We start from the raw sequence: 26,333 nt of genomic DNA on the forward strand, positions 1-26,333 counted from the left end.
AAAAGTCAAATAAAAAAAGTTTCCATCTCCGTTAATCTATCTGTATTTTTACTTAATAGTTATATTATTCTTTTCCACTATATTCTTGATTGTTTTCTTGTCCAATTGTTCGATTTACTTTAATGACTTTTACATTTGTCTAATTGTTGTATTTTCTGCAGTTTGCAATAAAGAAAAAAAAAATAAAAAAATAAAAATAAAAAAAGTTTCCAATCCCGGAAGTCTTCCTGCTGAGTTCCTGCTCGGGGATGGTGCTGCCTTCGAGAACGGTCGGAATTGGGAAAAGTCAAACTTTTCCCGAAGATGTGCTAAAAACACTTTCCAAACGTGATGTACTTTCATGTACGTTTCAGTGTTACCTTTTTTTATATGCATAATCGGTTAGGGTTGTTTATTTTTAGAGCACAGATATGAAGGACACAGTATTGAAAGAACAAACAAACAGGCTTTATGTAGATATCGATGAGGATATTCAGTCATGAAGGAAATCCTCTAGTGGTGACTGACGTAGTTAGTTATGTTGAATAAAACCCGAGTGGTAGCTGTTGTGAAAGCACGATATCAATACATTTGAGTTAACTTGAGTAAGACACGAGAAGGCCGAGCGGCTGGCGGCCGCCGTGCCGAGAGAACGTCGTCTAGTGTCCGAGCGGGCCGTGAACGCCTCCTCCGCATCAGTGGACCTGCTGACTGTCGCTGCAAGACACCTGTGGGCGGCCGAGACCAGACGAGACCAGACGAGACCAGACGAGACATGGGCAACGGCGACAGCAAACTTCACTTCAGGAAGGCTGTGATCCAACTCACCAGCACAACTCAGGTCAGACTCAGGTCAGGTCAGACCAGTAGACCGGACCGGATCGGTTCGCACGACTCCGACACATTGCACAACAACACACACGGGCGCAAGCAGCTCCACTCACGGTTTTTGGCCACCGAAGTGAGCTGTCGCAAGCAAAATGGTAACTTTTGCATGACACGTGACTCACTGCACATGTCAAACAAACAACATTTGACAAATAATAAAGCATGTTGATGGACGGTCGTCTCGGATCAACACACCTTTTGCCGACTTTTCAGTTGCGCTTTCCCGCTTGAGGGTATGACACGTGCTTGAAAAGTGTTTATTGACGCCTTCGAGTCAATCTTCATATTTGACTTTTGACTGCGTCAATGTGCTCTATAAAAAATAGAAACATGTATTGAATGGCTGCGACAACTCATGTTCTGTTCCTCAATCAGGGCGGTATTGGCTGTGGACATTTTAGCAACCATCTCAGTCCATCATCCAATGTGCGTGTGTGTGCGCGTGTAGGCCGTGGAAGCGTCGGACGACGTCTTCTGGGAGCAGTTCTGGGCCGAGCCGTCCGTGTCGGTCCAGGACGTCTTTGCCTTGGTTCCGGCAGCTGAGATCCGAGCGCTGAGAGAGGAGTCTCCGTCTAACCTGGCCACCTTGTGCTACAAGGTGCGTGTGTTCGGTTCACACCCCACCATATCAATTTAGATTTTATTTAATTTAAGTACAATTCTGATAACCAATTAATGTGAAAATAGTTTTTTTTATTTGTCGTTCAATATCTAAAACGATGCATTACTGGCAGAGCATTTCTTGTTTGACAAAAAATTGTTTTTCAGTTTTTTTACAAAATTAGAGAGAAGAAAAGAGAAAATTGGCTGTTTTTCCCCCTGAAATTTTCTTTGGCGGAAGTGTGTTAATGCATCGCCAAAACAATCATCAGATATTTTTGTCGATTTGAAAAGCGCTCATTTGGTTTTTTTACTTTATTCAAAAAGCTTCAATAAAAGAGAAGTCGAGCCAGAAGAAAAGAGAACCGAAAAGGTGTCGAATGAAGCCCATCAAGTATTTTGCAAAACAAGTTGGTCAGAAACGCTCCTGCGCTTTTTGTTACGTGTTACGTGACCTCACTTCCTGCGGCGCTCAGACTGTGGAGACGTTGACCCGGGCGGCGGCGCTCGGCTGCCCGTCGGAGCGAGAGCGCGTCTCTGTTCTGAACTGCGCCCGTCTGTTGACCCGCGTGCTGCCCTTCGTCTTCGAGGACGCCGATTGGCGAGGCTTCATGTGGGCCGGCCTGCCCGCTGCCCACAAGCAGGTACGCGCCCACCGGCCCCCTCCACTTGACTCGCCCTCTTTCAAAGCCCCCCCCCCTCGCAATATCACCTTACTTCGTCCTTTAACAACGTTCACACTCCTTTCCATTTTTACTCCTCCCCCCTACTCCAACACCCCCCCCCATCTGTGAGCGATGCTTGTTCTGTGGTTACCCGCTTGGGGGGGGGCGGTGGGTCGGTCCAAACACAGCTTGCATTGTACCCCCCCCCCCCCCCCCCCCCAAAGATCTCTCACCCCACTGACATCTGAATCGTTTTTGTGCGAAGGAACTCTTGCAATCACAAATTGCAGCATCTCGTTTGCGTTCGTTTGCTGCAGCGTTGCCGTGACAACGCCGAGGAGGACAACAACAACGGCGACGGTGGCGGTCGTCCCCTGGCCGAGTCGCTCCTTCTGGCCGTCGCCGACCTTCTCTTCTGTCCCGACTTCACCGTTCAACGCTGCAGACGCAGCGCGCAGGCGAGTCCTCCGTTACCCACGATTCATTGCGCTCTTCAAGCTAGGCTAACCGAAGCCTTCCACCAAAAATGTCGTTGATTTTGTGTTCGCCCCGCAGCTAAAGCTAACAAAGCGTCTTGTTTGCTCATGCAACGGAATTACTTGTTCGCTTAGTTGGTGTCTCGTTGACTTCTTCAGTAGTACGTGACGAGCGGCCATGTTTGACTAGCGGGCGTGGAAACGCGACAGCCTGAGTAAACACACCAAGAGTTCACAAGGATTGGGGGGGGGTGAACCAAGCCCCCCCCCCCCCTGCGCGAAAGGCAACTGATGTTCACGAGTGAGATAACACTGAAAAGTGTTAAAAAAAAAAAAAGTTACTCGCAGAGGATGTGCAACATTTCATTTGGACTTCCGGAGCGTTTCTGTTGGACGAACGACACTTGAGTTATTCCCGAACGTTCCACAAATGCAACGGAAAGTTCCCTCGGCGCTAACGCGAGCTGCTAACGCGGACCACCCACAGGACGTTGTTGCAGATGCGGACGGCGTGGACAGCTGCGAGTTGATCTGGGAGGCGGGCGTGGGCTTCTCGCCATCGCCGCCGCCCAACTCCGCCCACGAGAGCAACAGGTGAGCGAGGCCCCGCCCCCGACACGTCTGCTCGCCGCGGGTCTTTTTGGTCAAGGCGGCTTTTTGTGCGTTTGAGGGCCGAGCTTCTCAAGCTGCTGCTGACGTGCTTCTCCGAGGTTCTTTACCTGGCGCCCGCCGAGCGTCGCGCCAACCCTTGGGTGCTCTTCTTCTGCTCCGCCGCCAACAGGTACAGCACGCACACGCCGCTGAGGGCGTCGCGCTTGAAAGAGACATTCGCTAGTGTGGGGGTTTCATACTGAGTGAGAGCATTTGAGACGCGTGCGTGTGCGTGCGTGCGTGCGTGTGTGCGCGCAGACACGCGCTGCCGCTGTTCACGTCCCTGCTGAACGTGGCGTGCGCCTACGAGCCTTCGGGATGGCGCTTCCCGTACGACCACCTGCTGTTGCCCGACCAGCGGCGGGTGCTCGTGGAGCAAGCGCTTCAGGTTCTCATGGTCACCCTGGAGCAACGCCCACGCCAAGGCCACGCCCACGCCGCCGAGGACGAGGACGAGATGGACGTGAGCGTTTTGCGAGGGCTGTGTTGGGCTCCCAAATTATTTTCGCCGTGACTCATTTTTGTGTCCTTTCTAATCTTCGTGACGATCACAAATGAGGTCTCAAGATTGAGAGAGACACGAAGCGTTCCAAAAGTCATTTTCCTTTGAATGATGACTCAAATGTTCAGAATCGGTCGATAGCGATTCCGAAATCTGTGAATGATTCCCAGCACAGCCAAAGTTTTTTTTTTTGTTTGTTTTTTTTCCCCCAATTGGGAAACCAAAAGAAGGTTTTGACACCATCTCGCCTTGCAGTCGAGTGTCCCTGAGAACCAGTTTGTCAACTTCCTGTCCAGGATCCACCGGGAAGAGGTGAGGCGGCCGCATTTGTTTTGACCGCCGCACGTTTTACTGTTTTTTTTTTTTTTTTTTTTCTCTTTCAGGACCTGAGCTTCATCCTGAAAGGTGTGAGCCGCCTCCTCAACAACCCTCTGGTGCAGACCTACCTGCCCAACTCCAGCAAGAAAATCAGTTTCCACCAGGAGCTTCTGGTTCTCTTCTGGAAACTTTGCGACTTCAACAAGGTGAGCGGACGAGAAACCAACCGAAAGCTTCCGCGCGAGGACGCCAACGCTAAATGCGAGGCTCAAGCCTAATTCAAATGGCAATGCTAATACTCAAGCTAAGCGTAAGGGAAATGCTAATGCTAGCTAAAATGTTCATGCTAACGCCACGTTACGCTAATGCTAACGCTAACGCTGGCATGCTTGGGCAGAGATTCCTTTTCTTCGTGCTGAAGAGCAGCGACGTTCTGGACGTGCTGGTCCCCATCTTGTTCTTCCTCAACGAAGCCCGTGCCGATCCCTGTGAGTGGCTCGACCCCCCCCCCGCCCCCCAAGTCGCGTTTACAGCTGGCGTGTCTTTGGCAGCCGCGGCGGGCCTCGTCCACATGGCCGTCTTCATCTTGCTGCTGCTCAGCGGCGAGAGGAACTTTGGCGTGCGCCTCAACAAACCTTTCACGCTGCGCATCCCCATGGACGTCGCCGTTTTCAGCGGGACGCACGCCGACCTGCTCCTCGTGGTAAGGTCGCCGTCGGCGCCCAAGCGGCAAAGGACGCTGTGACCGCTTGCGATGTCCTCCGCAGATCTTCCACGGGATAATGACGTGCGGAAATCAGCGACTGCGACCGCTCTTCGACGGTCTGCTCACCGTCGTCGTCAACGGTGAGCGGCCGTTTCGTGTCATCGTTTGTTCTTGTCGTCAAGTGCGGCTCTCGCGGGCCCGTCGTCTCGCGTTCGCTGAGCGTTTCTCTGCCGCGTCTTTGCGGTAGTTTCTCCGTACCTGAAGAGTTTGTCCATGGTGTCGGCCAACAAGCTTCTGCACCTCCTGGAGGTTTTCTCGTGGCCGTGGTTCCTGTTCACGGCGCCGCACAACCACCAGCTGGTCTTCTTCCTGCTGGAGGTCTTCAACAACATCATCCAGTACCAATTTGACGGTCAGCAAACTTTCAGCAAAGTCGCATGCGCGCCCGACATCCCGGCCGACCCGAACCGCTGTGCCCCGCCCCGCCCCGCCCTCCTCGCAGGGAACAGCAACCTGGTGTACGCCCTGATCCGGAGGCGGAGCCTTTTCCAGCAGCTGGCCAACCTCCAGGCCGACGCGGCGTCCATCCACGAGGCGCTGCTGCAAAAGAAGAAGAAGAAGAAAAAGAGCCACGACGCTTCTCGCGGCCGTGAGACCGACTCGGAATCCCGCCGGAGACATCGGCGGGCCGACGGCGCGCCACATCCGCATCGCATCCGTACGGGAAACCCTTTCAGCATTTATGTCGCGGAGGCTGCTCGTGCATGACGCTCGTCTCATCGTGGCGCCGAGGAGGGTGACTAGCGTTGGAAAAAAGAACAAATATTATTGTCGTAGGTTTTTAAAAATCGCACGTAAAAGAACAACAACAACAAAAAAAACATACGGTCGTCATGACATCATCGGCGACATCAGCGCACTCGTGCGCCAAATGTGGCGCTTGTGGTAGAAAAAAAAAAACAAAAAAGTGGACTTGTTGAGCACAAACAATGTTGAGAGAGCGAGAACGAGAGGTGGCCTTGAAAATGAAAATCAGGTCAATGCTCAAATGGCTTCTGATGACCTTTGACCTCTCATCCTTCAGCCAGCCCAAAGTCTCAAGACGGTGCTGTCGTTTCGGACGCCGCTCAGCGCAGCGACCCCGAGGTATGCGACGCCGCCCGACGACAAACGGGATCGAGACAAATTCTTTCCTTTCCATCGGCCGATGTGTGATGATTTCTGTGACAGGACACGCCCACGGCGAGCCAAGCGGCCACTCGCCCTTCCGCCACGTCCTCACCGCCATGGAGCGCCACACCCGACTGGGTCGGTTTGCGCTCTTCTCGTCGCCGCCTGCGAGCTTAGCGACGGGTCGCCATCAATTGCTTTCAATGTTTGCAAAAGTTCTTTTCGTTCACTCCCCTCCCAAAAATAATATTGTTCTATTTGAAAAGAAACATCATGCTGATCGTGAGAAATATCCCCATGTGTACGTCCCCAATTTAAAAAAAAAAAAAAAGAATGAAAGTGTCCCATGATGACAAATGTTGAGGCAGCTCGTTGTCATTTCAGGTGCTGTCGTGGAAGTCCAAACTTCCCCTGCAGACCATCATGCGACTTCTGCAGGTTCTGGTGCCGCAAGTGGAGAAGATCTGCATGGACAAGTAAGGCAAAAGTCCAAGTTGCAGCAGTTGTCGTTTATTTGACCGAAAAAGCTTTGAAATCACGAGCGGCCGTCGGCATGGAAATGCTGGAGATCCACGACGACGACGATTTGAAAACGTTTTCCCAGGATCATGAAAATGTTGCGAAAGAATATTCCCCAAATGCAGCAGTGTGAAAGGAACGCAAGTCTAAAGCAACGTCTTGAAGAAAGTTGCGCCAGAAGCTCACCAACGCAACACGCTCGATTCGTAAAATAGAAAAATTTCCTTCCATTCGGTCTAAGGAGGTTCAGAATCCTTTGCGAGATTTTAGGGAATTGAGAGCCTAAAAAAATCTAACCAAATTACGTCTTCCTTTTCATTCAAACATGACATTTTGAAAAATGAAGGACCGCAATGAACTAACGTGCCACAAGATGGCGCCAAAGTTGGACTTTTATGGCATCGGCTTGATGACGTAAATGATCGAGAAGGGCTATAAAAAAAAAAAGTAAATCGAAAAATCAGCAAACAGGTGAACGTTGGCGCATTCAATTGTAAGACGAAGGAGGCCATTTACAGCCCACTCTTGTTTTGGAAGTCAGAAAGCTCCTTTGTCGTCTTTTGCTTCTTCGTGGTGGTCAGATGCCTGACGGACGAGTGTGAAATCCTCAAGTTCCTCCAGCACGGGACTCTGGTGGGCTTGCTGCCGGTGCCGCACCCCATCCTGATCCGCAAGTACCAAGTGAACGCCGTCACGTCGTCGTGGTTCCACGCGTACACGTGGGGCGTGGTCTACTTGCGGTGAGTCCCGCCCACCTGCACCTTGTGGCGCGTGTGTGTGCGCGTGGGCGTCACTTGTCGCTCTGGTCGCCGCAGCAACGCGGATCCTCCCATCTGGTACGACACCGACATCCGACTGTTTGAGATCGAAAAGATTTAAGAGGACATCTTCATCGTCGCCTTCATGAGAAAGAACAAAGTGTCTTGAAATAAAATGGCGCTTGTTGACTTGGACTTTTCATGTGTTCAAGCAGAACGTACTGCACTTTATTCGGAACTCCTGAATGTCAAACAAATATTTGGGGTTTTTATACACAGTCAATTTGTCTTGACTTATACAGAGCGACAAACTTTGTGTCAAGACACGATTTTTTTTAAGGCAGGTGGGCCAACTCACTTGCAGATGAGGTATCAATAAAATGTCGACGTGAAATATATTTGATTAACTTCCCACAGAAAGAGTTTAATGCGTGGCCGAGCATTTATTGATCTGGTCGGCCAGGTGAACTTTGAACTTTGCACTACCGCGCTTCTTGCGGACGCTGAGCAGACGACATGGACGCCAAACGCGGCAACGTGTGGAGCAAAAGCGGCGGGAAGGAGAAAAAGGAGGAGGAGAGCGCCTTGAAGGAGCTGAAGAGGAGGGTGGAGGAGGTGGTGAAAGCGAGCAGCTGGTGGGAGCGGAGGGGGCTCGACTGGGCCATCCTGGTCGGCGCCTTCGTCGTCTGCCTGCCGGCCGGTATGTCACCGCTTGCTTCCTTCCTTCCCAGCGCTCAACAACGCGGTGGCCCCCCCAAAACCGCCTAATTTCTAAAAATAGCTCAACAGGATGAAGGGACATTGTGATTTCCTTGAGATTTTGCTGAAGTAATGATGTGAAATTGAAAAGTGAGGTCGAGATTTCGTTGTCCATTTCACATTTTTGTGCGCATGAATGAATGATCACACAACAGCAACATGCATGATGCCAATTTTCAAAAAGGTTGCTCGCTCAGTCTGGCTCTGTCGCGTCGTCTCTTCAACGTTTCTTTCTCTCAGCGTCTCATCTTCCTCTTCCTCGTCGTCTTTTTTCTTCCTTCCGTGGCCTTCCACGTTACTTGTTACTGTTGCCGTGACGACGGAAAGACAAAGTTGTGTGTGTCAGGTTTCTTGCTGCTGCGTTCGTCGGACGGTTTGCGGTTCGCGGGTGGGCTGCTGCTGATGGGCGTGGCCCACGCCGTCATCACGGTGAAGGGGGCCCACTTGGCCAGTCACGGCGTGCTCAGCCAGTCGCCCGCCGCCAACCGATTCTGGGCGATCTTCTTCATCGAGGTCAGTTATTCCTTGCTTCCGCTGACGATGACGAGGATATAACACCAGTTCTCTGTTGGGTTCCGATTTCATTTGCAAGCATCTGAAAATGGCCGATGAATGTTCTTCTCATGCACTCGTGTTGTTTTTGTTGTCATCGATGGCGTTTGTGTGGACGATGATGTGTTTGAGCAGATCTGTGGCGCGTTCTCGGCGCACGTGACGTCAGCGGCGCACGTGAAGCTGCACCACGCTCACACCAACGTGATGGGCTTGGGCGACTCCTGCACGTGGAAGCTCCCGTGCCTTCCCCGCCTGCTCTACCTCTTCGTGGCGCCCCTCGCCCTGCCTGTCGTCACGCCCCTCGTCGCCCTGGGTCGGTGCGCCGCGCTCCGTGCATGTGTGCGCGTGCGCTTGCGCTTGTCAAATTGTTTGCGTGTGCTTTGTGTTTGCACGTGCTGCGCAACTGCCGACTTGCGATCGTCAGCTGAACTTGGCGGCACCTCGCCTGCGCTGGTGTTGAGGACGGTGCTTCTGATCTTGATGGGCGTGGTCTCACACTTGTGGCTTCTGCTCGCCGTGTCGGGCTTCCGCTCTCCTCTGAGCGCCGCGCTCTGCATGTTGGCCACCAGGGCCATGTTCTCGTTGCCCTTCATCCACGTCAACATCTTCCAGGTTTGTTTTGAAGCCGTCGAGCCAAACTGGAGGCACGCGAAAGCCACTGCAGCATGATCGACCGCCGAACCCTTTTTTAAAATACCACGCCAAAAATGGGCGTGCGGTGTGGCTGAGGGGTCGGACCGTTCCGCCCCGGGACGGACTCTGTAAATCTTCATCAAAATGAATTAATGACTCATGGAAAAAGTTTCGTTTTGTTGGCATGTGACCTTAAAAAAATCTTTTCTCGCCGTGCCTCAAGTTGTTCTCATGCGTTCATTTGTCAGCACATTGGCCTGGCCATGTTCAGTCGGAGCGCGCGGCCGACGCGCCTGCTGCAGATGTGTCACGGCGTCCTCAACCTCCCGCGCAACGTCCTGCTCGATTGGACCTTCGGCCACTCGCTGATCAGCTGCCACGTGGAGCACCACCTCTTCCCCTTCCTCTCCGACAACTTGTGTCTCAAGGTAGCGCCACTGCTGCAAGATGAGCTTTGCGTGTGCGTGTGCGTGTGCGTGTGACGTCATCTCCCGTGCCAGGTCAAACCGGTGGTGCGTCGCTTCCTGTCTGAGCGCCATCTTCCGTACCAGGAGGACGGCTACGTTTCCCGCCTTCGTCTTTTCTTACACAAGTATCGGACCCTGATGGTGGCCCCCCCGCCCATCACGCGGCTGGTTGGCGTCCAGTGAAAAGGCACAAACACCTCGGCTGCCTGATTGGAGGCCGCGGCGGAACAGTCGCAATGTTTGTCACTGGAAACGATTGTTTGCGCTCAAAGGGCAAATTCGATCGATTTTGTCCCGATACGTTCCTGTTGTTTGTGCTAACGATGTCAAATAATTGTTTGTATTAATGAATGCGTGAAAAGCTAAACAAATTTTAATTGTCCAATTTGAGGGTTAAGCTTGTAAATAAACACAAATTCTTGGAGCGTTTTTTTTTTTTGTGTGCAAATTAATGCTCTGTGGGTGCTGAGAAAGGACTGGAAAATTTGTCAAAAATCGCTAGCGCTCTAAAAAATGCACTACAATGTACTGTCAAAAAGTGTACTAATATTAATAACTGAGCACGGCAAAGGGGCAAATGTTTCCTGCCCTTCTGATGGATGTAATGAAACAATTTTTTTTTTTTTTTGTGGCTTCAGTTCAAGTGATTGGTCACTTTCCCAGTTTGATTGTTTGTGTCCTGTACTTACTACGCGTGCTTGTGATCACGTGTGAGACAGGAAGTAGATTTATCTCCAGCAACACACCTGCGGGAGCGAGTGGCTGGGCGGGGCTTATTTGATTCTTATTTGCGCGGACTGAGCGCGCGTGGGTGTCGCACTCGAGTGCAGGAATGCGAGTGGAATCTTGAAAGCCGGTTTGTCAGCCGCTTTTGGGCTCCGCCCGCTCAAGGGGGCCGGGCGAGTGACGTCATCGAGGCGCGGCGCCTCTGCTCACTTCTGCTCTCGTCGTGGTTCACAAGTCAGGAAGCAAGACGACTCGCCATGGAGCCCCAGCAGCGGGACGCTGCCCCTCAACGAGACCCCCAAGGAGCGCCCCAGGGGGAGCCCCAAAGTGGCCCACAAGGAACCCCAGAGGGAGGCCCCCAAGTGGAGGAAGTTCCTGACAAGGATTTGGGTGAGTGAATGCGGATGCATTTCTTCCATATCCAGCAAAAGTAGTGGAACAACTTTTTTTCCCTTCCTTTTTTCTATGAGTAATGTTTTTTCACTTTAGTGCACTAGTAGGGCAATTACATGTTAGAGCTTGTCACTCGTAGTACGAGTAGCATGCAGTTGTCAAAAATCCATTGATCAAAACCCCCCGGGAGGGCAAAGAAAAACTTTTTTAAAAAATGTGGCAAAAGAAGAACTATTGAGAAGGGACCGCAGATGGTGGACTCGTAGACTCTTTGCGCTCACTAACTCGTAAAAGAGTTCAGCGCACTTTTAGAATGATGCGGGCAAACAATTATTTTTTTTTTTTTTACTAGTTCTGTTGGACCATGACGACTCGTGCATCTTTTTGGGCAACCAATGCACAATCAAACCTGACTGCTCAACTACTATGTTGCACTAGTAACCTTGCTAGTCCCAACTTGGAGGTGTGTGACTTGTACTAGTAACCTCCTGGACCCTTCTAGATGCCACTAGTGCTGTTGCCTCTCGAGTAACGTGGTCATTTTTGTGAGGACTGAGAATGTGAGAAGGTACGCGGGTACGTGCTGCATGTAACCACTCCTCGTCGGTGTTTGGGCAGAGGAGGAGGACCAGCAGGAGGTGGCGGAGGCGCAGGACGAGGACGACGACGACGTCGTCGTGACGGGCGAGGATGCGGACGCGGTGGTGTGCGACTCGTGCATGGAGCGTCCGCGGCGGGCGCTCAAGTCGTGCTTGACGTGTTTGGTGTCGTACTGCGAGGCGCACCTGCGGCCGCACCTGGAGAACGCCAAGTTCCACAACCACCGGCTGGTGGCGCCGCTGCGCGACATCGAGCGCCGCACCTGCGAGATCCACAAGTGGCCCCTGGAGCTCTTCTGCCGCGCCGACGCCTGCTGCCTGTGCCGCGACTGCCTGGCCGACGACCACCGCGGCCACGACGCCGTCGCCGTCGCGCAGGCGCGACGCCAGCTGGAGGTCGGTCGCGCCTGCGCCCCAAATGTCGTCTTTGCGCCCTGCGTAATTGGTTGGCTCCTTTTGGTGCGTCTCTTCGACGTCTCGTGCTCAACCGCGTGCGTTGGGCTTTACTCGCTCATCATTTTCGGGGCCAGTCAGCCGATCACGCGTCCGCTCGGTTGAACTTGTTTGCAATTTGGAGCAACGGACCTCAGTCGTGGTCCTCGAGGGCCGCTGTTGTCTCTCGCTGCTTTGAAATGATCCGGATGCTTCTCTCGCTTCTGCAAAGCTTGCTGATTATCGGATGTCACGGTGTGTGTTTCTCATTCAGGAGAAGAAGGGGAAAAAAAAAGCGTTTTTTTTTTTTTCTGAACATTATCGAATAGTTTTCAGGTTGATAGACTTTTTTGTTTGTCAGCATTCAGAAGCGTCGAGTTACGTAACACGGCGCCACAAGCGGCCGCTATTTGTGTCTCTTCAGACAGTCGCTGACCTTCACGCACACGCGCAGGCTCAAATGAGGAATGTTCTGACGATCGGCGTCAAAGTGGTGTCGGTGTGAGGGATTGAGTCTTGTTCTGACAACAAATGATTTGATGGCATGACGTGAATTTGCTCCCGCACTTTATCGCGGCCTCCGCAAGCAAAGATGTCCGTCCGTGTGCTCCTCAGAGGGAGCTGAAGGACAAACGTGGCGAGATGACCAAGACGGTGACGGCGGCGGAGAACGCCATGGACAAGCTGCAGCTCAACACCGTGTCCATCCACAAGTCGGTGGCGCAGGTGCGCCAGGTGGTCCGGGCCCAGTTTGAGCAGCTTCGGGCGGCCGCCGACAAGGCCGAGCGCGAGGTGAGCGACATCCTGGAGGCCGAGGAGAAGCAGGCGCTCGGGCAGGCCGAGGGCATTCGCGCCCACCTGGAGCAGCGCTGCGGCGAGCTCAACAAGACGCGGGCGCGAGTGGACAAGCTCTCGCGCAACAAGAACGACGTCGACTTCCTGCAGGTGACGCCGGACGCGCCTCACGCCGCTTTTTGGCTCGCGTGCTTTTCTTGAACCGACGTCACAATTGCCGAGGCCGTCCGTCCTCGGACCGTCTCGCAAAGTGTTGCTGTCGCTCTCATCGTGTCCCAAACGGGAACCCGTCATAAAAGATCGCTTTGAGGAAACGAGACGAGACAGAAGGAAAGCGCCGAAGGAGGCCAATGACGTGCGTGTGCGTGTGCGTGTGCGTGCGCAGGAGTACTGCGAGTGGAAGAAGGAGGCGTCGGACATCTCGCCGCCCGCCGTCTACATCGGGCTGATGGACGGCCTCAAGTCGGTGAGCCGCGTGATCGCCGAGGCCACGCAGGAGCTGTGCGCCACGCTGACCACGTCCTACATGGACAAGGTCAGGCAGACGTGCAACGCCGGTGAGTGGCCAGCGCGGAGCCACATATTGCAAACGAGGCTTTCAGGAAAGTCTTCTTAGCCGCATGCGAACAATCCCAAACTAACCGATAGCATTTGTGTCTTCGATGCTTTCGAGTCATGGCTCGTTGAAAACAAACGGTAGAGCAACACTTGTAGACGGACACTCGCACTCACAAGCTTGCGTTCTTTATTCTTTAATTCAAACCATTTCTGCAGCTTAGCCAGTCCCTTTCAAAGCTTCTTTGCGGCGGTCAAGGCACGCATGTCAAAAAGGACCAAATTGGACTGAAGCAAAAAAAAAAAAAGTTTTGGATTTCAAATGCAATCTCGTTCCGACGTGATGCTCGCCAACGGCGCTTGAACCTCTGCTGGCGTGTTCTTACACGTGTGGAATGTTCCGCCCGCGTGTCAGAGGCCGCGCTCGGGTGCGGAGCGTCGCCTCGGTCCAAAAATGTCTCATCGCTTTGGTGAAAAAGCAGCCGACCTCCGACCCCGCGGCAATTTTGCGTCGTCACAATGTCATTCGCAAACGTCGACGGACTTTGTGAAGGGACGACAACTTGTGCAGTTTGGAGATCACATTTTTCTTTCACGCATGCGCTCCAAAACAAAACTCTACGATATGAACCTTCCTAAAGAAAAGACGCGTACTGCTCGAGCCAAAAGAATTAAGAAAGAAGTCCAAGTCAAGTTTGGAGTCAATTTGGCATTTTATTTACCCCCCAAAAAAACGTGCGCTTCCTTTTCAGACAAGGTTGGCATCAAGACGACGGTCCAGGCCATCGTGGCGGCCCGTCACGACACGAGCCTTCCCGAGCCGCTCGCGCGGGCCGACTTCCTCAAGTGTAAGTGGAAGACTTTAGTATTTTGTCAGCAACAAAATGTTGCGGTTGTTCAACCGACGTGAAGAGAGACTTTGCTCGCCGGGTCGTAGTTTGGACGGGAAGCAAAAAAAAGAAGAGCGGTCCAAACAATCTCATGTGGTTTGACGTCCCGTAGACGGCGCTCAGGTGAGCTTCGACGCCGACACGGCTCACGTCTTCCTGCGTCTGACGGAAGACAACCGCAAGGTGAGCAACACCACGCCCTGGCAGCATCCTTACCCCGAGCTCCCCGAGCGCTTCCAGGACTGGCGGCAGGTGCTGGCGGCCGAGAGTTTCTACCTGGGCCGCCATTACTTTGAGGCGGACATTGGCGGCGAGGGCACGCACGTGGGCCTCACCTACAAGAGCATCCAGCGCAAAGGCGACGACAGCAGCGGCTGCATCACCGCCAACAACTTCTCGTGGTGCCTGCACTGGAACGGGCGCAGCTTCTCGGCCTGGCACGGCGGCGTGGAGACGCCGCTCAGCGTGGGGAAGTTCACGAGAGTCGGTCTGTATGAAAGCGCCGTTCTGCTTTTTTTTTTTTGCTACTGTAGTTGAACAGAAAAAGACTTTGTTAACCTTCAACGGGTTAGAATTGTTTCCAAGAAAAAATATTCCAGAGTAAAAAGTTCCAAACGTTTCTTTTCGAAAGATGCTCGTTCCATTTTTGGGTGATGTCGGAGGAACAGGACAGTGTAGCAAATACTCCAACGTGTTCCCGCAGGCGTCTACGTGGACTCGGCCGGAGGCTTGCTGGCCTTCTACGGCGTGGACCAAACCATGACGCTCATCCACCGCTACGAGGCCGAGTTCCTGGAGCCGCTCTATCCCGCCTTCTGGTTGCCCAAGAAGGAGAACGTGGTAGTTTTGGTGCCGCCCGGCGAGCCCTTGCCACTCAAGAGCCCCTCGCCGCCCACGTCCCCCGCAAACAGCGTCCCTCCTCCGTGATACGCCGTTCGCCGTCCGGGTAGCTCCCTTCTCTCGTTCCGTGACTTGCTTGCGACGGGCGGGAAGTGTCCGTCTATTTATATCCTGCATGGATGCAATTGCTGAGAATGCCGATGTGCATCCATGCACCACCCTTCAGATTGTTCAAGGACAAGCAGACTAAAGAAATAAAGTTTACATTTGTGTTTATTGGTCTTTACGCGACAAGTTGACATTGTTTGACATTAACTAGGAATGAACTTATTAAAATGGGGCCATCAATCAAGTTAATCGTTTGTTGCAGTGGTCGCCGACCACAATGAAAGGAAAACAAACTTGCAGTACATCCGAGTTTTTTTATTGAGGCTGAAAAATATTTTATTTTGAACAGTGACCATCTTCTCTAAGAGTTTTTGCTCGACAGACAACACAAGTGACATCAAAGACTGTTCGTGTTTTCAATAAAAACGAATGTTAATAATCATCATGTCCGCAAGTTTGTTGAAAATTGACAAGCATCACTTCTATGTATGCGTCACTTCCGGCAAAGGTCACGTGAGCAGGGCGACTAGTGACGTGTCTTTCAACTAGCATGTAAGCAGGAAGTGATCGCTCGAGCGTCGACATGCTAACAAGCGTAAGTGAGTTTATCGGTGTTCGCATATTTTCAATGAAAAGCCATGTTTAAAATGAGTTGGAAAGAATTTCATCCTCTCCGATTGTGACGTTGTCCGTGTCGCATATGAAAAAAAAAAGCGCTTAGTCTTGTTCAAAGACTCCAAGCACGTTTCTTCTTGCATTTGATCAGTTTACAACATATTCAAATAATTAGTTTGGCTGTTAGACTGCGGGCTTTGTTGGGCTTTATTACGAAAAGACGGAAGGAAAAAATGTGACGGTACCTTACGAATGCTGTGAAGTGGTCACGCAGCCGAATTGTTTGCTCTCTTCCGTCCTCGTCGCTCGCTCAGGAGAACAACGATGAAGATGTTGCTCTTTTTGACGCCGAGGAGGACGCCGGACGAAGACTGGCCACGGAGACAAACATCAAGTCAGTCAAAAACATGGAGTGGCATTTTTGAGCAAAATGCTGGTGATGGTGATGGTGATGATGTTTGCAGGCACCCCGTGGCTTCCTTCTTCCACCTGATCTTCAGAGTTAGCGCCATCTTAGTGTACTTGTTGTGCGAGAGGCTGAGTGACGGCTCCATCGGCGGCATGGTGGCCATCATCCTTCTGCTCTCCTGCGATTTCTGGACCGTCAAGGTTGGTGTCCAATCTGTGTGTGTGTGCGCGCCTCTTTCCTCAGCTCACGTGTCAAAGACATTGGCTGTCAGTCACATGCCAAACCTTCCCGTTGTTGTTGCCGTGCAGAACATCAGCGGGCGTCTGATGGTGGCACTGCGGTGGTGGAACCAAGTGGACGAGGACGGCCAAAGCCACTGGGTGTTTGAGTCACGCAAGGTGAGGGGACGCAACGCAACGTCGTGCTCGCCCGGCAACTGACCAAAAGTTTTTGCTTTTGTACAGGGGCCGAAGAAAAAGCAAAGTTCCGACTCAGAGTCTCGCATCTTCTGGCTTGGTCTGATCGTGTGTCCGCTCGTGTGGGTGGTGTTCGCCTTCAGTGCCCTCTTTCAGTTCAACATAAAGTGGCTGGTGAGGCTGCTCTGGCCCGGGCCATGATGAGGATGAGGATGATGATGATGATGATTTGCCTGCTGCCGAGCAGGCACGACCGCTTACATTGCCGCACTTGGATGACAATTTTTTTCTGTTGCCAGAGTGACTCAATTTAACATGCTAATAATATACACTACTAATAATACTAATCTCTAATTTTCACATTTGTTGATTGATTTTAAACCATTCCAACTTCAATCTGTTCAGCTGCTCATTCCCTTTCTCAACACTCTTCACATTTTCAAATACAAAGATGAAAATTAAGATTGTTTTTAACACATTTGCCTTCCGTACTCATTTGCTATTAGCCCACTGAAAACATTTCCTTTACATTAAGAACAAAGGTTGAAATATTTCTACTGGGCAATTCAGCCTGGCCAGGAAGCTTTGACAAATGCAGATTTTGGACTTGCATGCCAAATTTCCTTTTATTTTTTTTTTATTTTTAATTGTTGTGGTGCAAGTGATGAGAATGTGTCTGTGTCGTGTGCAGCCTGTGGTGCTGATGGGCCTGGTGCTGCAAGGAGCCAACCTCTACGGATACATCCGGTGTAAAGTGGGAGGAAAGACAGACTTCAAAAATATGGCCACCAACTACTTTGGCAGGCAGTTTCTCAAACAGGTGATTGATTATTCCACTTTTTGATTGAGTCAAACGTTTTTTTTCCTGGAAAAAGTGACCCACATTTTTGTGTTTTCCACACCAGACTCTGTCCAAAGAGGAGGAATCCTAAAAGTTGCGGTTGCTCTTCTGCTCCAGTTCCTTTTCATCACAAACGGAACACCGATTTTCATTTTGTTTCCATTTCTTTTTGCAATTATTGGTTCATGTCATTTGTCTTCCTAAATGTTCAAGGGTTATGAAGATTGTTTTCTTTTATTTCCTGCTGTTTCCAAAGTTTCAGTTTGGGGGGATTAAATTGTGTATTTGAGGACATTATTTCTGTAAAAAATACTAAATAAAACACAGTTTGTGTACATTAATTTCTGAACTTTATACAAATCTAACTGTGTAAAAATGCAACGAATAACAAATAGTTTTACTGAACTTTTTATCCAACGATAACGCAAAGCAGTAGCGACACCATGTGGAGGAATTGGATATTGTGTGGTCCACAACTGTCAACTAAAAAATGAATTTAGATTACGCAAGCGTATTTGGGTTAAAAAGCGTCGTAATTTAGTCACTTTCGCTCCCGTTTTTTCACTAAACCACGTTACTAAAAATAATTTTAAACAAAACAAAATGTGGGGAACGCGAAATGCTTCCTGCTGGGAGAAAAAGATTGCGTTTTCAAAATAAAGTCCATTCCGAAAATAACACTCCACAATAAGCGATTAAAACAGCCGGATCACTCATAATGAATTGTGTCAACAATATATTCCACTTGTAACGGAAACTCGGCAATTGCTTGACACAAACGGTTCAATGGTCTACTTTACGTTCCAGATCAAGTCGGAAGTGTTGTTTTACTTTGAAGGCGGAACCGGAACCGTCAGAAGCTTTAGCTAGCTTGAGCTGCCCGTCCTGTTACGACGCAATTTCGGGCCCCAACGTAAATATTTTAGTCATCCGAGTGGACTAGTGTGTTGCTTTTCCGTCGCTTTGTCCTTGGTTGCCAACATGATACCCACCGAGGACGCGTCAGCCAGGAAGAGAGAAATCGAGGAGAAGCTCAAGCAGGTCACATCAGTTTTGCTTTTGGTAGCACGTCCAAATTCAATTAGACGCCTTCGCTGTTCGTGTGTTTTGCTTTGTTTGCATTTCAGCGGCAGTCACGTGACCACTTGTGTCTTGTACAGGAACAAGAGACTCTGTCATTCATACGCGAGAACCTGGAGAAGAGTGATCAGCTGACCAATGGAATGGTCAGACACACACACACACACACACTGCCCCAGTGCCTTTCAAAGGAGGTATAAAGATAAAGATGTCATTTATTGGTCCCACAATGGGGAAATTTGATATTGCGGAATATGGACTCTGCTTCTGCATAGTTGTGAGGTTCAAGGTTCCTCTTTTTTCAGCCTTGGACGTTTTTATTTGTCAAATGAAAAGGAAACTTTTCTTGCCACAATCACAAGTTATTCAATGGGGAGCAGATGACGTGGGTCTCTCCCAAGCATGAAATTCTTTTTACTTTTTCAACCACTGTAATGACTAACAAGTCGGTGGCGGTGTTACATTGCATTTTGGCTTGTCACCGATTAGGAAGGAGAGAAATCCCAACATGTTGAAAGTTGGACACGTTTGGCTACGTGACTCTTCAACGGAGTTTGCATATTTAAGATCTGAAGCGAATATGAGTCGCAATAGTTTGTACAAGACGTGTCGGCGTCGCGGGAGAACGTGATGCTGTTCATGGAGGAAATGGTGCACGGCGCGGGGAAAAGTTACTGACGCTCGACCCGAGCCACGTGGCGAGTCATTGTGGTGTTAAGTGCGTGTGCGCTTTCGTCAGGTGTCCATTTTGTCGTCGTTTGAGAGCCGTCTGATGCAGCTGGAGAACTCCATCATTCCCGTGCACAAGCAGACGGAGAACCTGCAGCGTCTGCAGGACAACGTGGACAAGACGCTGTCCTGCATGGACCACGTCATCAGCTACTACCACGTGGCCAAGGACACGGACCGCATCATCAGGGAAGGGTGAGGGGGGGGGCCTCATGGGAAGGGGCCGGAGGTCGCCGCCGGTGCTGACGCTTCAACATTCGTGTTGCAGGCCGACGGGGCGTCTGGATGAGTATCTGGCGTGCATCGCCAAGATCCAGAAGGCCGTGGAGTACTTTCAGGACAACAATCCTGACAGCCCCGAACTCAACACGGTGGTACGTACGCCCGCTTTTGTCTTTGAATTCCACTTGATGGCTCGGGAACGCTTTCCTTTGGAGTGCGTCGCTTCGGCGAACAACATGGCTGCCAAACGAGAGAAGCGGCCACTTAACGTGTTTGGTGACGATTCGATCGAGTCACCGTTGGCCGTTGACGGTCCAAATTTTGAGCTTCGCGTCGACAAACGAATCGCTTGGCTGTCAATGTGAGTTGAGGACTTTGGTTTTAGGGGCTGCCACTTTGCCGATTTGCTTATTCACGACCGGTCGCACTGAATTTGGTGACGTTTGCAACCGCTATTTCAAAATGAGAGTTTCTCTTTGAAGGCCGTTTTGACGGCGCAGGAATGTTGCTGAAGCTTCCAAGTGACATGTGGCTGCAGAAAGGACTTTTCGAGAAGGGCAAGGAGCTCCTGGAGGCGGAGTTCCGCAGCCTGCTGACCCGCTACAGCAAGCCGGTGCCGCCCGTGCTCATCCTGGACGCCATCGGCGCCGCCGACGACGAGCTGGACGTCCAAGAGGACGTGGTGCTGGAGCATCTGCCCCAAGCCGTCCTCCACGACATCATCTGCATCGGCGGCTGGCTCGTCCAATACGGACGCAATCAAGGTCAGCCTTGCTTGCTCCAAATCTCACACCTGGCCTGGCCTGGCCTGGCCTGATTTGACTGATTTATCTCTTTTTTTTCTCTTCATATTTGACATTTGCGCTCAGAAATGAAACCGAGAAGTGGGCAGAAGGACTGATTTGAAATGTCTTTGTAACGTTGACTTAAAGTGTTTTCTGATTTTTCTTTTGCCCGCTTTTTGCGTTTTTGCTTCTTCTGACTGCCGTTTTGCTTTTTGTTGTTGTTGTGTGGCAGATTTCATGACGGTGTACTTCCAGATCCGCTCGAGCCAGCTGGACCGCTCCATCAAAGGCCTGAAGGAGCACTTGCGCAAGAACAGCGCGTCCTCGGCCGTCCTCTACTCGCCCGCCGTCCAGGCCAAGCGCAAAGACACGCCCACCAAGAAGGTTCCCAAGAGGCCCGGTAAGACGCCGCTTCCTCTCGCCACCACACGTCGGCCATGTTGGATGTGGCAGTGACAGGCTGTTGTACCAATTGCTCATGCGCTCTTTGCCCTCACTCCTAGAACAACTGCGGTGCACTAGTAGCAACTACATGTTACTAGTGAGGCAAAACTCGGGCTGGCTTGAACCTCCCGATTTGATTTTGAGTCTTCATGATTCAATTTGATTTCGCTATTGACTTAAATGTTTGGATGTTGATGAGCGCAACTGCATGCCAGTAGTGCGACCCGTCAAGCACTCAAGCTTAACGAGTAGAACTTTGTAACGTGACTCGTTGCAGCATTCACGGCTGCACGACGTGCACGTTGCCACATCCAATATGGCGGGGGCATCTGTTTGAAATAGTTTTTCTGGCTATGCTGGTTGCCAGGTGTTGTGATGAGGGTGTGCTGGTGTTGCGCTTGTGTCTTGGTGCGGCGCCGGCATGCGCTCTTGTCGATCTCTCACCGCGCGGCTGTGCTTTCTCTACTTGCTCTTCTTCCTTCTGGCTGTCGGGACCCTCCTGACCTTGCTCCTCCTCCTGCTCCTGCTCCTTTTGGGGTCTCAGGGACCATTCGCAAGGCTCAGAACCTTCTGAAACAGTACTCACAGCATGGGCTGGATGGCAAAAAGGGCGGGTCCAACCTGGCACCTCTGGAAGGTAACCGGCGCACGTCACCTCACGTCACGTCGTCTTCTTCCGCTCTTTTTTTCGGCTTCTTGTGCTTTAATGGCGTTGAGTGACGCCTCACAACAGCGTTGACGCAGGCGGCTGACCTGAGACCCGAGACCCGAGACCCGAGACCCGGGACGGGACGAGCCCCTTTCCCCTTCTCCAGTGAAAGCGGACTCTAGTCTGCTGACTTCTGACACGATGTTGTCGGTCAGAGATGAAACGCCGGCCTTTCTTCACCTCCTTTCTTTCCCACCTCTTCCGCCTCCTTTTTTGACCGCTGATTCTTTCTCCTCCTTTTCATCTTCTCGTTCTCCTTCTCACCTCCTTTTCTTCCTTTTTCCGTTTTCACTCATCTTCCCGCCCCCTTTTCATCCTCCCCTCATCTGAACGCCCCCCCCCCTTCCTCCTCGTCGCTTCCTTCCGTGTCTACGCTGAGCGTGCGACGTTCCCTTTTGCGCTAAGTGGAGGTGAAAGTGGTTCTAGTTGCTGTTGTGACGCTCGTTCACATCCACCCGGGGGGTGCTCGGTGGCGGGTCGGTGTTGAGTTTAGTTTTGTCGTCGCGTTCCATTCCCCGGACCTTGTCACGGCGGCGCAGTCTGACGAGGTCCGTCTCAGCAGGTTCCGATCACGACCCACGGGCCAGACTCATCTCTGAGGCTCTGGCCGACAAGCACGGCGGCCCCCCAGGTGAGTGACCCCCCCCCAACCTGAACCACACCCAGCATGCCCCGCCTTCTCTAGAAGACTGACTTTGGCAGCAGACTTTGGGGCTCCAGGAACACTTTCCCGTTTGACTTGAGATGAAAAAAAAAAGGGCGAGGTCGTGCACAAATGACAAAAAACATTCCAAGTAAAAGTGGCTCCAAAGTAAAAAGTTTTTCATGAAGAAGGCAAAGTAAAAAAAAGACAACTGTGAAAGACTGTTCAGCTTTTTGGTGCTGAGCGTTTTTAATATGAGTAATATTGGATCTATCAACGCAAAGCAAACGTGATCCAATGCATGTGCAAGCTCGTCAATATTTATTTTTTCTCTTCATTACAATAAATCACTCCGTTGGTAATCGAATGGCTAAAATGAATACAAAAAAAGGAAAAGAATCAGTGATGAGAGAAAAAAGCGTCCATTGGGAGTGAGCGGTCGCTTGTCGCAGGCGCGTGCACGTGCACGTGCGCAACCTAAACTGTTTCCGTGCGCTCGCCAGGCAAAGACGACGGGCTGGACGCGGAAATGGACGCCTACGTCCACTGCATCAGCGCCTTCGTCAAGCTGGCGCAGAGCGAGTACGTCCTCCTCAGCGAGGTCATCCCCGAGCACCACCAGAAGAAAACCTTCGACTCGCTCATTCAGGTGCCGCCGCCGCCGCCGTGCGCAAAGTCCCGCTCGATGCGCGCAACTCCCTGAGAAACCAAATCCGAAAAAGCAACCAAAATACATTTGCTCCTTTTTGCCAAATGGATGCAAATGATTGGCGAAGCGGAACATTTGGCGAGGAAGGGGAGCCATGATCTCACTTTCAATTGCTGCTCAAACGGACGCCGCTCGGCTTCGGCCGACGGCGAGATGAGCTTTCCTGGACAAGCCTCCCGAAGTCGCATTGTGTCAAAAGTCGGCCCTTCAAAATAAAAGCCGCAAGAAAGCGGCGGCTCTTATTTTGAGGGTGCCGCGCGGTCCCGAGATGGCGGCCGGAGGGCGGGGGACTGACAGGCAAGAAAAAAAAGCTCAAGTGGCAAAAAGCCACAAGTGCGGAAGACGTCTTGGGGGGCTTGTTGAAGCCAACAAACGCGTCCAGCAGACACGTTTGCTTTGGTCGTACCAAAAAAATGAGCGGGCGTACTCGCCCGGAATCCGTTTGGTGGGTTGAAAAGTCTGGAGGAGCGAATGGTAGGATGGGACTTGTTGATGCAAAGCGTGTGTGTGGCGGCGTCGGGCAGGAGGCGCTGGACAACGTGATGCTGGAGGGCGACAACATCGTGGGCGCCGCCCGCCGCGCCATCCTTCGCCACGACTACTCGGCCGTGCTCGCCATCTTCCCCGTCCTCCGGCACCTGAAGATCAACAAGGCCGACTTTGACGCCACGCTGCAGGTAGGCGCGTCGGCTCGCTCGCGGTCGGGCTCGCTCACTCTCGCTCTTTTGTTTGCGGAGGGGACGGCGGCGAGCACCAAGAACAAGCTGCCGGCGCTCATCACGTCCATGGAGAGCATCGGCGCCAAAGCGCTCGAGGAGTTCGCCGACAGCATCAAGGCACGAAGGCGTCGTTCCTCGCCGCTTCTTCTTCATGATTCCGCTGCCCCCGCCCTCGCGCTTCTTTTTCCGCATTTCCGTCTTCAATCCTTCCTCCTCTCGTTCCTGCTTGGTCTCGTCCCGCACTTCACTGTCTTGTCTCGGCGTGTCCTCAGAACGATCCCGACAAGGAGTACAACATGCCCAAGGACGGCACGGTGCACGAGCTGACCAGCAACGTAAGGCAAACGTTTGAGCCGCCGCCGTCAAAGCTTCCTGTCTGACTCTGCGGCTCCCCCTGCAGGCCATCTTGTTCCTGCAGCAGCTGCTGGACTTCCACGAGACTGCCGGAGCCATGTTGGCCTCACAAGGTACGCCGGCACGTGGGCACCTCGGCGTCCACATCGGCGTCCATCTCGGCGTCCATCTCGGCTCCCTCCTTGCTGCTGCATGAACGCGCGCGCTTCAACACGTCTCGTCCTCGCGTCCGTCCACAAACCCACCACGTGTCATCTCTTTCCACTTCCTGCTTGCCACATGCCTTTTCCTGCTATGACAACCCCCGACTGACGTTTCTACTTCCTGTACACTAACTTCTTCTTCTTCTTCTTGTCTGTCGGGTTGAATGCTTCCCTTTTTAGTGCTGGGGGACACTTACAATATCCCTTTAGACCCCCGAGGTAAGCACGCCCAGCAGAGGCCTTTTGTGGTTCTGCAGCAACATGGATCCTGGAAAATTAGGGGCGTGTTGTTCCCATGGCAACCGTAACACTAATGCTGTGTGTGTGTGTGTGTGTGTGTGTGTGTGCGCGCTTCCTAGAGTCCACGTCGTCGTCCAGCAGCTACACGTCGGACTTCAACAAGCGCCTCCTCAGCACATACATCTGTACGTACGCGCACATACGTACGTGCGCACGCACGCACGCGCGCAACCTGACGAGCACGTTTTGTGTGTTAGGCAAAGTCCTGGGGAACCTTCAGCTGAACCTGCTCAGCAAGTCCAAAGTGTACGAGGATTCGGCTCTGAGCGCCATCTTCCTTCACAACAACTACAACTACATCCTCAAGTCTCTCGAGAAGTCAGAGCGCACGCGTGCACGTCACGTGACTGATTTTGGGGCGGAGGCGGGTGCGCATGTGTTCACGAGGGCGCGTGTGCGTGCGTAGGTCGGAGCTGATCCAGTTGGTGACGGTGACTCAGAAACGGGCCGAGAGTTCATACCGAGAACTCATCGAGCAACAGATCCACGTTTACCAACGCAGGTGCTCGTCTTCGTCATCATCTTCCTCGTCATCTCGTCTTCTCGTTCTTTTCTTCTCCTCCTCCTCCGTGTCTCCTAACCCTTCTGCTCTTCTCAGTTGGCTGAAAGTGACGGAGCACCTGACCGAGCGGAACCTTCCCACCTTCCACCCCGGCGCCAAGGTGAGCGAGCGCACCGTCGCCCTTGAAGCCGATATTGCCGATGTTGCATCGCCATGGCAACCCACGCTGTCTTCTTTCAGCTCAAAGACAAAGAACGGCAGGTCATCAAAGACAAGTTCAAGGTCAGCACGGCGAGCGGACGGGTGTGGGTGTGCGCGTGCGTGATGTGGCGTGCACGTGTGTTAGGGCTTCAACGAGGGCCTGGAGGAGTTGTGCAAGATCCAGAAGGGTTGGGCCGTTCCTGACAAGGAGCAACGAGATTTCATCCGATTGGCTCAGAAGAGAGCCGTCACGCATGCCTACACTGGCTTCCTGCACAGGTACGCGCACACGCGTTAAAAAAGTCAAATAAAATACACGTGGCATGGCGGGCGACCGGTTAGCACGTCCGCCTCACGGCGCAGAGGCGCAGGGTTCGATTCTGATTCCGATTCCGGCTCCGGCTCCGGAGTGGAGTTTGCATGTTCTCCTTGTGCCTGCGTGGCTTTTCTCCGGGTTCTTCCCGCGTTCCAAAAACATGCACGGTAGGTTGCCTGGATGTTCTGAATCGTCCCATTGTGACCGTGTCCAAGTGTCCTTGAGCGAGTATGCAAATGAGGTGAGGTCAACTGTGGAAACGCGTCGAGTACCAAAAGTAGAAAAAACAACTTGTGGTCAACATCCGTAATGTCATTGGAGACTGGCGTCCAACGGTCCGCTCTGGTCACGTTTGATTTGACCAAGAGGGGGGGCCGATGCGCCATCTTGCTGGGGAACGGTCACTCCATAGTGACCTATCGGTTGCAGGCCGGCCGGCGCCACCTCGTCAAGACGCACTTTTGCAGTCATCGAAGAAAAATGATTGATCCCACTGCATAAATTCATATCAAGGTTTATGAAATGAGGGCAAATAAAGAAAAGACTGCCTGCTCTCTTTTATGACTTTTTGGCTCGCAGATGCGTCAACCTGCCGTTCACCAAGAACCCGGAGAAGTACCACAAGTACCGTGCGGAGGAGGTGGAGGACATGATCGACAGGCTCTTCGACACGTCCGCTTGAACACACCAACGCATCGGTTTGAGTGTGTTCAATAAATGAAACAATTGTCAAAATGTCTCTTACGTCCTTCTGATGACTTTTTTTTAGTGGCCTTTAAAAAAAGAAAAAAAACATTTGGTCAGCCATCGTCTCTATGACTTTGGAGCTGCTGCTTAGCTTTGGAACTGACAATTTGGACTTGGACTGGGCGCAAGCAATGTATGGAACTGTGTTATTTTCGGGGTGGTGACCGAAAATAAAGAGAAAACGCACCAAAGTAGTCAATGTATTCAAGCTCGATGCTTCGCGCGTGGCAACACAAGATGGCCGCCAGTGGCGCCAACTCTTGGCGCCATTCATGTAAATTCGTGCTTGGCACGTCACTCAAAGATGACCCATGTTTAAGTGAGTAGCGAAGCGGTGAAACGTGCCACCGGCGAAAAGGACCGAGAGCACGCCCATGCGTGTTTGGGGGTGACAACGCGAGTCGA

The 26,333-nt window shown here is 51.9% G+C and overlaps 5 protein-coding genes across 14 annotated transcripts; all 5 read left to right on the forward strand.

Annotated features, from left to right (window-relative positions):
- Positions 1 to 600: 600 nt before the first annotated feature.
- Positions 601 to 7,427, forward strand: hid1b (HID1 domain containing b). 4 transcript variants are annotated; one of them, XM_088284557.1, is made up of 19 exons: positions 601 to 820; positions 1,316 to 1,465; positions 1,944 to 2,111; positions 2,450 to 2,590; positions 3,096 to 3,202; positions 3,279 to 3,389; positions 3,518 to 3,722; positions 4,017 to 4,073; positions 4,145 to 4,285; positions 4,477 to 4,567; positions 4,631 to 4,782; positions 4,847 to 4,925; positions 5,033 to 5,197; positions 5,288 to 5,503; positions 5,870 to 5,931; positions 6,016 to 6,093; positions 6,340 to 6,431; positions 7,056 to 7,214; positions 7,290 to 7,427. In XM_088284557.1, exons 1-19 carry the CDS (start codon positions 755 to 757, stop codon positions 7,351 to 7,353), a joined length of 2,304 nt encoding a protein of 767 aa, XP_088140683.1. In that variant the 5' UTR covers positions 601 to 754; the 3' UTR covers positions 7,354 to 7,427. The 4 variants fall into 4 exon arrangements, with proteins under 4 accessions (XP_088140683.1, XP_088140685.1, XP_088140686.1 ...); XM_088284558.1 differs by lacking the exon at positions 601 to 820 and adding an exon at positions 828 to 962; XM_088284559.1 differs by having other exon boundaries at positions 602 to 820; positions 4,477 to 4,782.
- A 134-nt stretch (positions 7,428 to 7,561) lies between these two features.
- On the forward strand, positions 7,562 to 10,070 carry fads6 (fatty acid desaturase 6). Of its 2 annotated transcripts, XM_088284562.1 has the most exons (6): positions 7,562 to 7,932; positions 8,338 to 8,504; positions 8,679 to 8,859; positions 8,971 to 9,158; positions 9,428 to 9,607; positions 9,680 to 10,070. In XM_088284562.1, exons 1-6 carry the CDS (start codon positions 7,749 to 7,751, stop codon positions 9,827 to 9,829), a joined length of 1,050 nt encoding a protein of 349 aa, XP_088140688.1. In that variant the 5' UTR covers positions 7,562 to 7,748; the 3' UTR covers positions 9,830 to 10,070. The 2 variants fall into 2 exon arrangements, with proteins under 2 accessions (XP_088140688.1, XP_088140687.1); XM_088284561.1 differs by lacking the exon at positions 7,562 to 7,932 and having other exon boundaries at positions 7,954 to 8,504.
- Positions 10,071 to 10,426: 356 nt separating this feature from the next.
- On the forward strand, positions 10,427 to 15,426 carry trim16 (tripartite motif containing 16). The gene is made up of 7 exons (XM_088284656.1): positions 10,427 to 10,762; positions 11,384 to 11,760; positions 12,412 to 12,741; positions 12,977 to 13,148; positions 13,899 to 13,994; positions 14,149 to 14,523; positions 14,740 to 15,426. Exons 1-7 carry the CDS (start codon positions 10,630 to 10,632, stop codon positions 14,961 to 14,963), a joined length of 1,707 nt encoding a protein of 568 aa, XP_088140782.1. The 5' UTR covers positions 10,427 to 10,629; the 3' UTR covers positions 14,964 to 15,426.
- A 37-nt stretch (positions 15,427 to 15,463) lies between these two features.
- tvp23b (trans-golgi network vesicle protein 23 homolog B (S. cerevisiae)) lies at positions 15,464 to 17,604 on the forward strand. The gene is made up of 7 exons (XM_088284657.1): positions 15,464 to 15,579; positions 15,914 to 15,993; positions 16,064 to 16,208; positions 16,317 to 16,406; positions 16,473 to 16,598; positions 17,116 to 17,244; positions 17,330 to 17,604. The coding sequence occupies exons 1-7, from the start codon at positions 15,568 to 15,570 to the stop codon at positions 17,354 to 17,356; spliced, it is 609 nt and encodes a 202-aa protein (XP_088140783.1). The 5' UTR covers positions 15,464 to 15,567; the 3' UTR covers positions 17,357 to 17,604.
- Positions 17,605 to 18,080: 476 nt separating this feature from the next.
- On the forward strand, positions 18,081 to 25,920 carry exoc7 (exocyst complex component 7). Of its 6 annotated transcripts, XM_088284723.1 has the most exons (21): positions 18,081 to 18,306; positions 18,426 to 18,491; positions 19,085 to 19,269; positions 19,343 to 19,448; positions 19,835 to 20,060; positions 20,314 to 20,481; positions 21,070 to 21,162; positions 21,794 to 21,865; positions 22,381 to 22,526; positions 23,111 to 23,263; positions 23,324 to 23,422; positions 23,578 to 23,640; positions 23,706 to 23,772; positions 24,043 to 24,081; positions 24,222 to 24,287; positions 24,360 to 24,480; positions 24,569 to 24,664; positions 24,761 to 24,824; positions 24,905 to 24,946; positions 25,011 to 25,144; positions 25,761 to 25,920. In XM_088284723.1, exons 1-21 carry the CDS (start codon positions 18,247 to 18,249, stop codon positions 25,861 to 25,863), a joined length of 2,169 nt encoding a protein of 722 aa, XP_088140849.1. In that variant the 5' UTR covers positions 18,081 to 18,246; the 3' UTR covers positions 25,864 to 25,920. The 6 variants fall into 6 exon arrangements, with proteins under 6 accessions (XP_088140849.1, XP_088140843.1, XP_088140844.1 ...); XM_088284717.1 differs by lacking the exon at positions 21,794 to 21,865 and having other exon boundaries at positions 18,082 to 18,306; XM_088284718.1 differs by lacking the exon at positions 21,070 to 21,162 and having other exon boundaries at positions 18,082 to 18,306.
- The last annotated feature ends 413 nt before the right edge of the window (positions 25,921 to 26,333 follow it).

This window comes from Idiotropiscis lumnitzeri, chromosome 20 (assembly GCF_059441095.1).
Source record: "Idiotropiscis lumnitzeri isolate Australia: NSW breed Sydney's pygmy pipehorse chromosome 20, RoL_Ilum_1.0, whole genome shotgun sequence".
Taxonomy (NCBI): Eukaryota; Metazoa; Chordata; class Actinopteri; order Syngnathiformes; family Syngnathidae; genus Idiotropiscis; species Idiotropiscis lumnitzeri.

Excerpts from the sequence above, each read along its gene's own strand:
- tvp23b (XM_088284657.1), top strand. Across the intron at positions 16,407-16,472 it reads GGGTGTTTGAGTCACGCAAG|GGGCCGAAGAAAAAGCAAAG; the intron begins GTGAGGGGACGC and ends GCTTTTGTACAG. Across the intron at positions 16,599-17,115 it reads AGTTCAACATAAAGTGGCTG|CCTGTGGTGCTGATGGGCCT; the intron begins GTGAGGCTGCTC and ends TGTCGTGTGCAG.
- exoc7 (XM_088284723.1), top strand. The coding sequence starts at position 18,247 with ATGATACCCACCGAGGACGCGTCAGCCAGGAAGAGAGAAATCGAGGAG. Across the intron at positions 19,270-19,342 it reads GACCGCATCATCAGGGAAGG|GCCGACGGGGCGTCTGGATG; the intron begins GTGAGGGGGGGG and ends TTCGTGTTGCAG. Across the intron at positions 25,145-25,760 it reads TACACTGGCTTCCTGCACAG|ATGCGTCAACCTGCCGTTCA; the intron begins GTACGCGCACAC and ends TTTGGCTCGCAG.
- hid1b (XM_088284559.1), top strand. The coding sequence starts at position 755 with ATGGGCAACGGCGACAGCAAACTTCACTTCAGGAAGGCTGTGATCCAA. Across the intron at positions 4,074-4,144 it reads CCAGGATCCACCGGGAAGAG|GACCTGAGCTTCATCCTGAA; the intron begins GTGAGGCGGCCG and ends TTTCTCTTTCAG. Across the intron at positions 4,286-4,476 it reads AACTTTGCGACTTCAACAAG|AGATTCCTTTTCTTCGTGCT; the intron begins GTGAGCGGACGA and ends ATGCTTGGGCAG.
- trim16 (XM_088284656.1), top strand. The coding sequence starts at position 10,630 with ATGGAGCCCCAGCAGCGGGACGCTGCCCCTCAACGAGACCCCCAAGGA. Across the intron at positions 11,761-12,411 it reads AGGCGCGACGCCAGCTGGAG|AGGGAGCTGAAGGACAAACG; the intron begins GTCGGTCGCGCC and ends TGTGCTCCTCAG. Across the intron at positions 13,995-14,148 it reads GCGGGCCGACTTCCTCAAGT|ACGGCGCTCAGGTGAGCTTC; the intron begins GTAAGTGGAAGA and ends GACGTCCCGTAG.
- fads6 (XM_088284561.1), top strand. The coding sequence starts at position 8,151 with ATGCATGATGCCAATTTTCAAAAAGGTTGCTCGCTCAGTCTGGCTCTG. Across the intron at positions 9,159-9,427 it reads TCCACGTCAACATCTTCCAG|CACATTGGCCTGGCCATGTT; the intron begins GTTTGTTTTGAA and ends TTCATTTGTCAG. Across the intron at positions 9,608-9,679 it reads CCGACAACTTGTGTCTCAAG|GTCAAACCGGTGGTGCGTCG; the intron begins GTAGCGCCACTG and ends CTCCCGTGCCAG.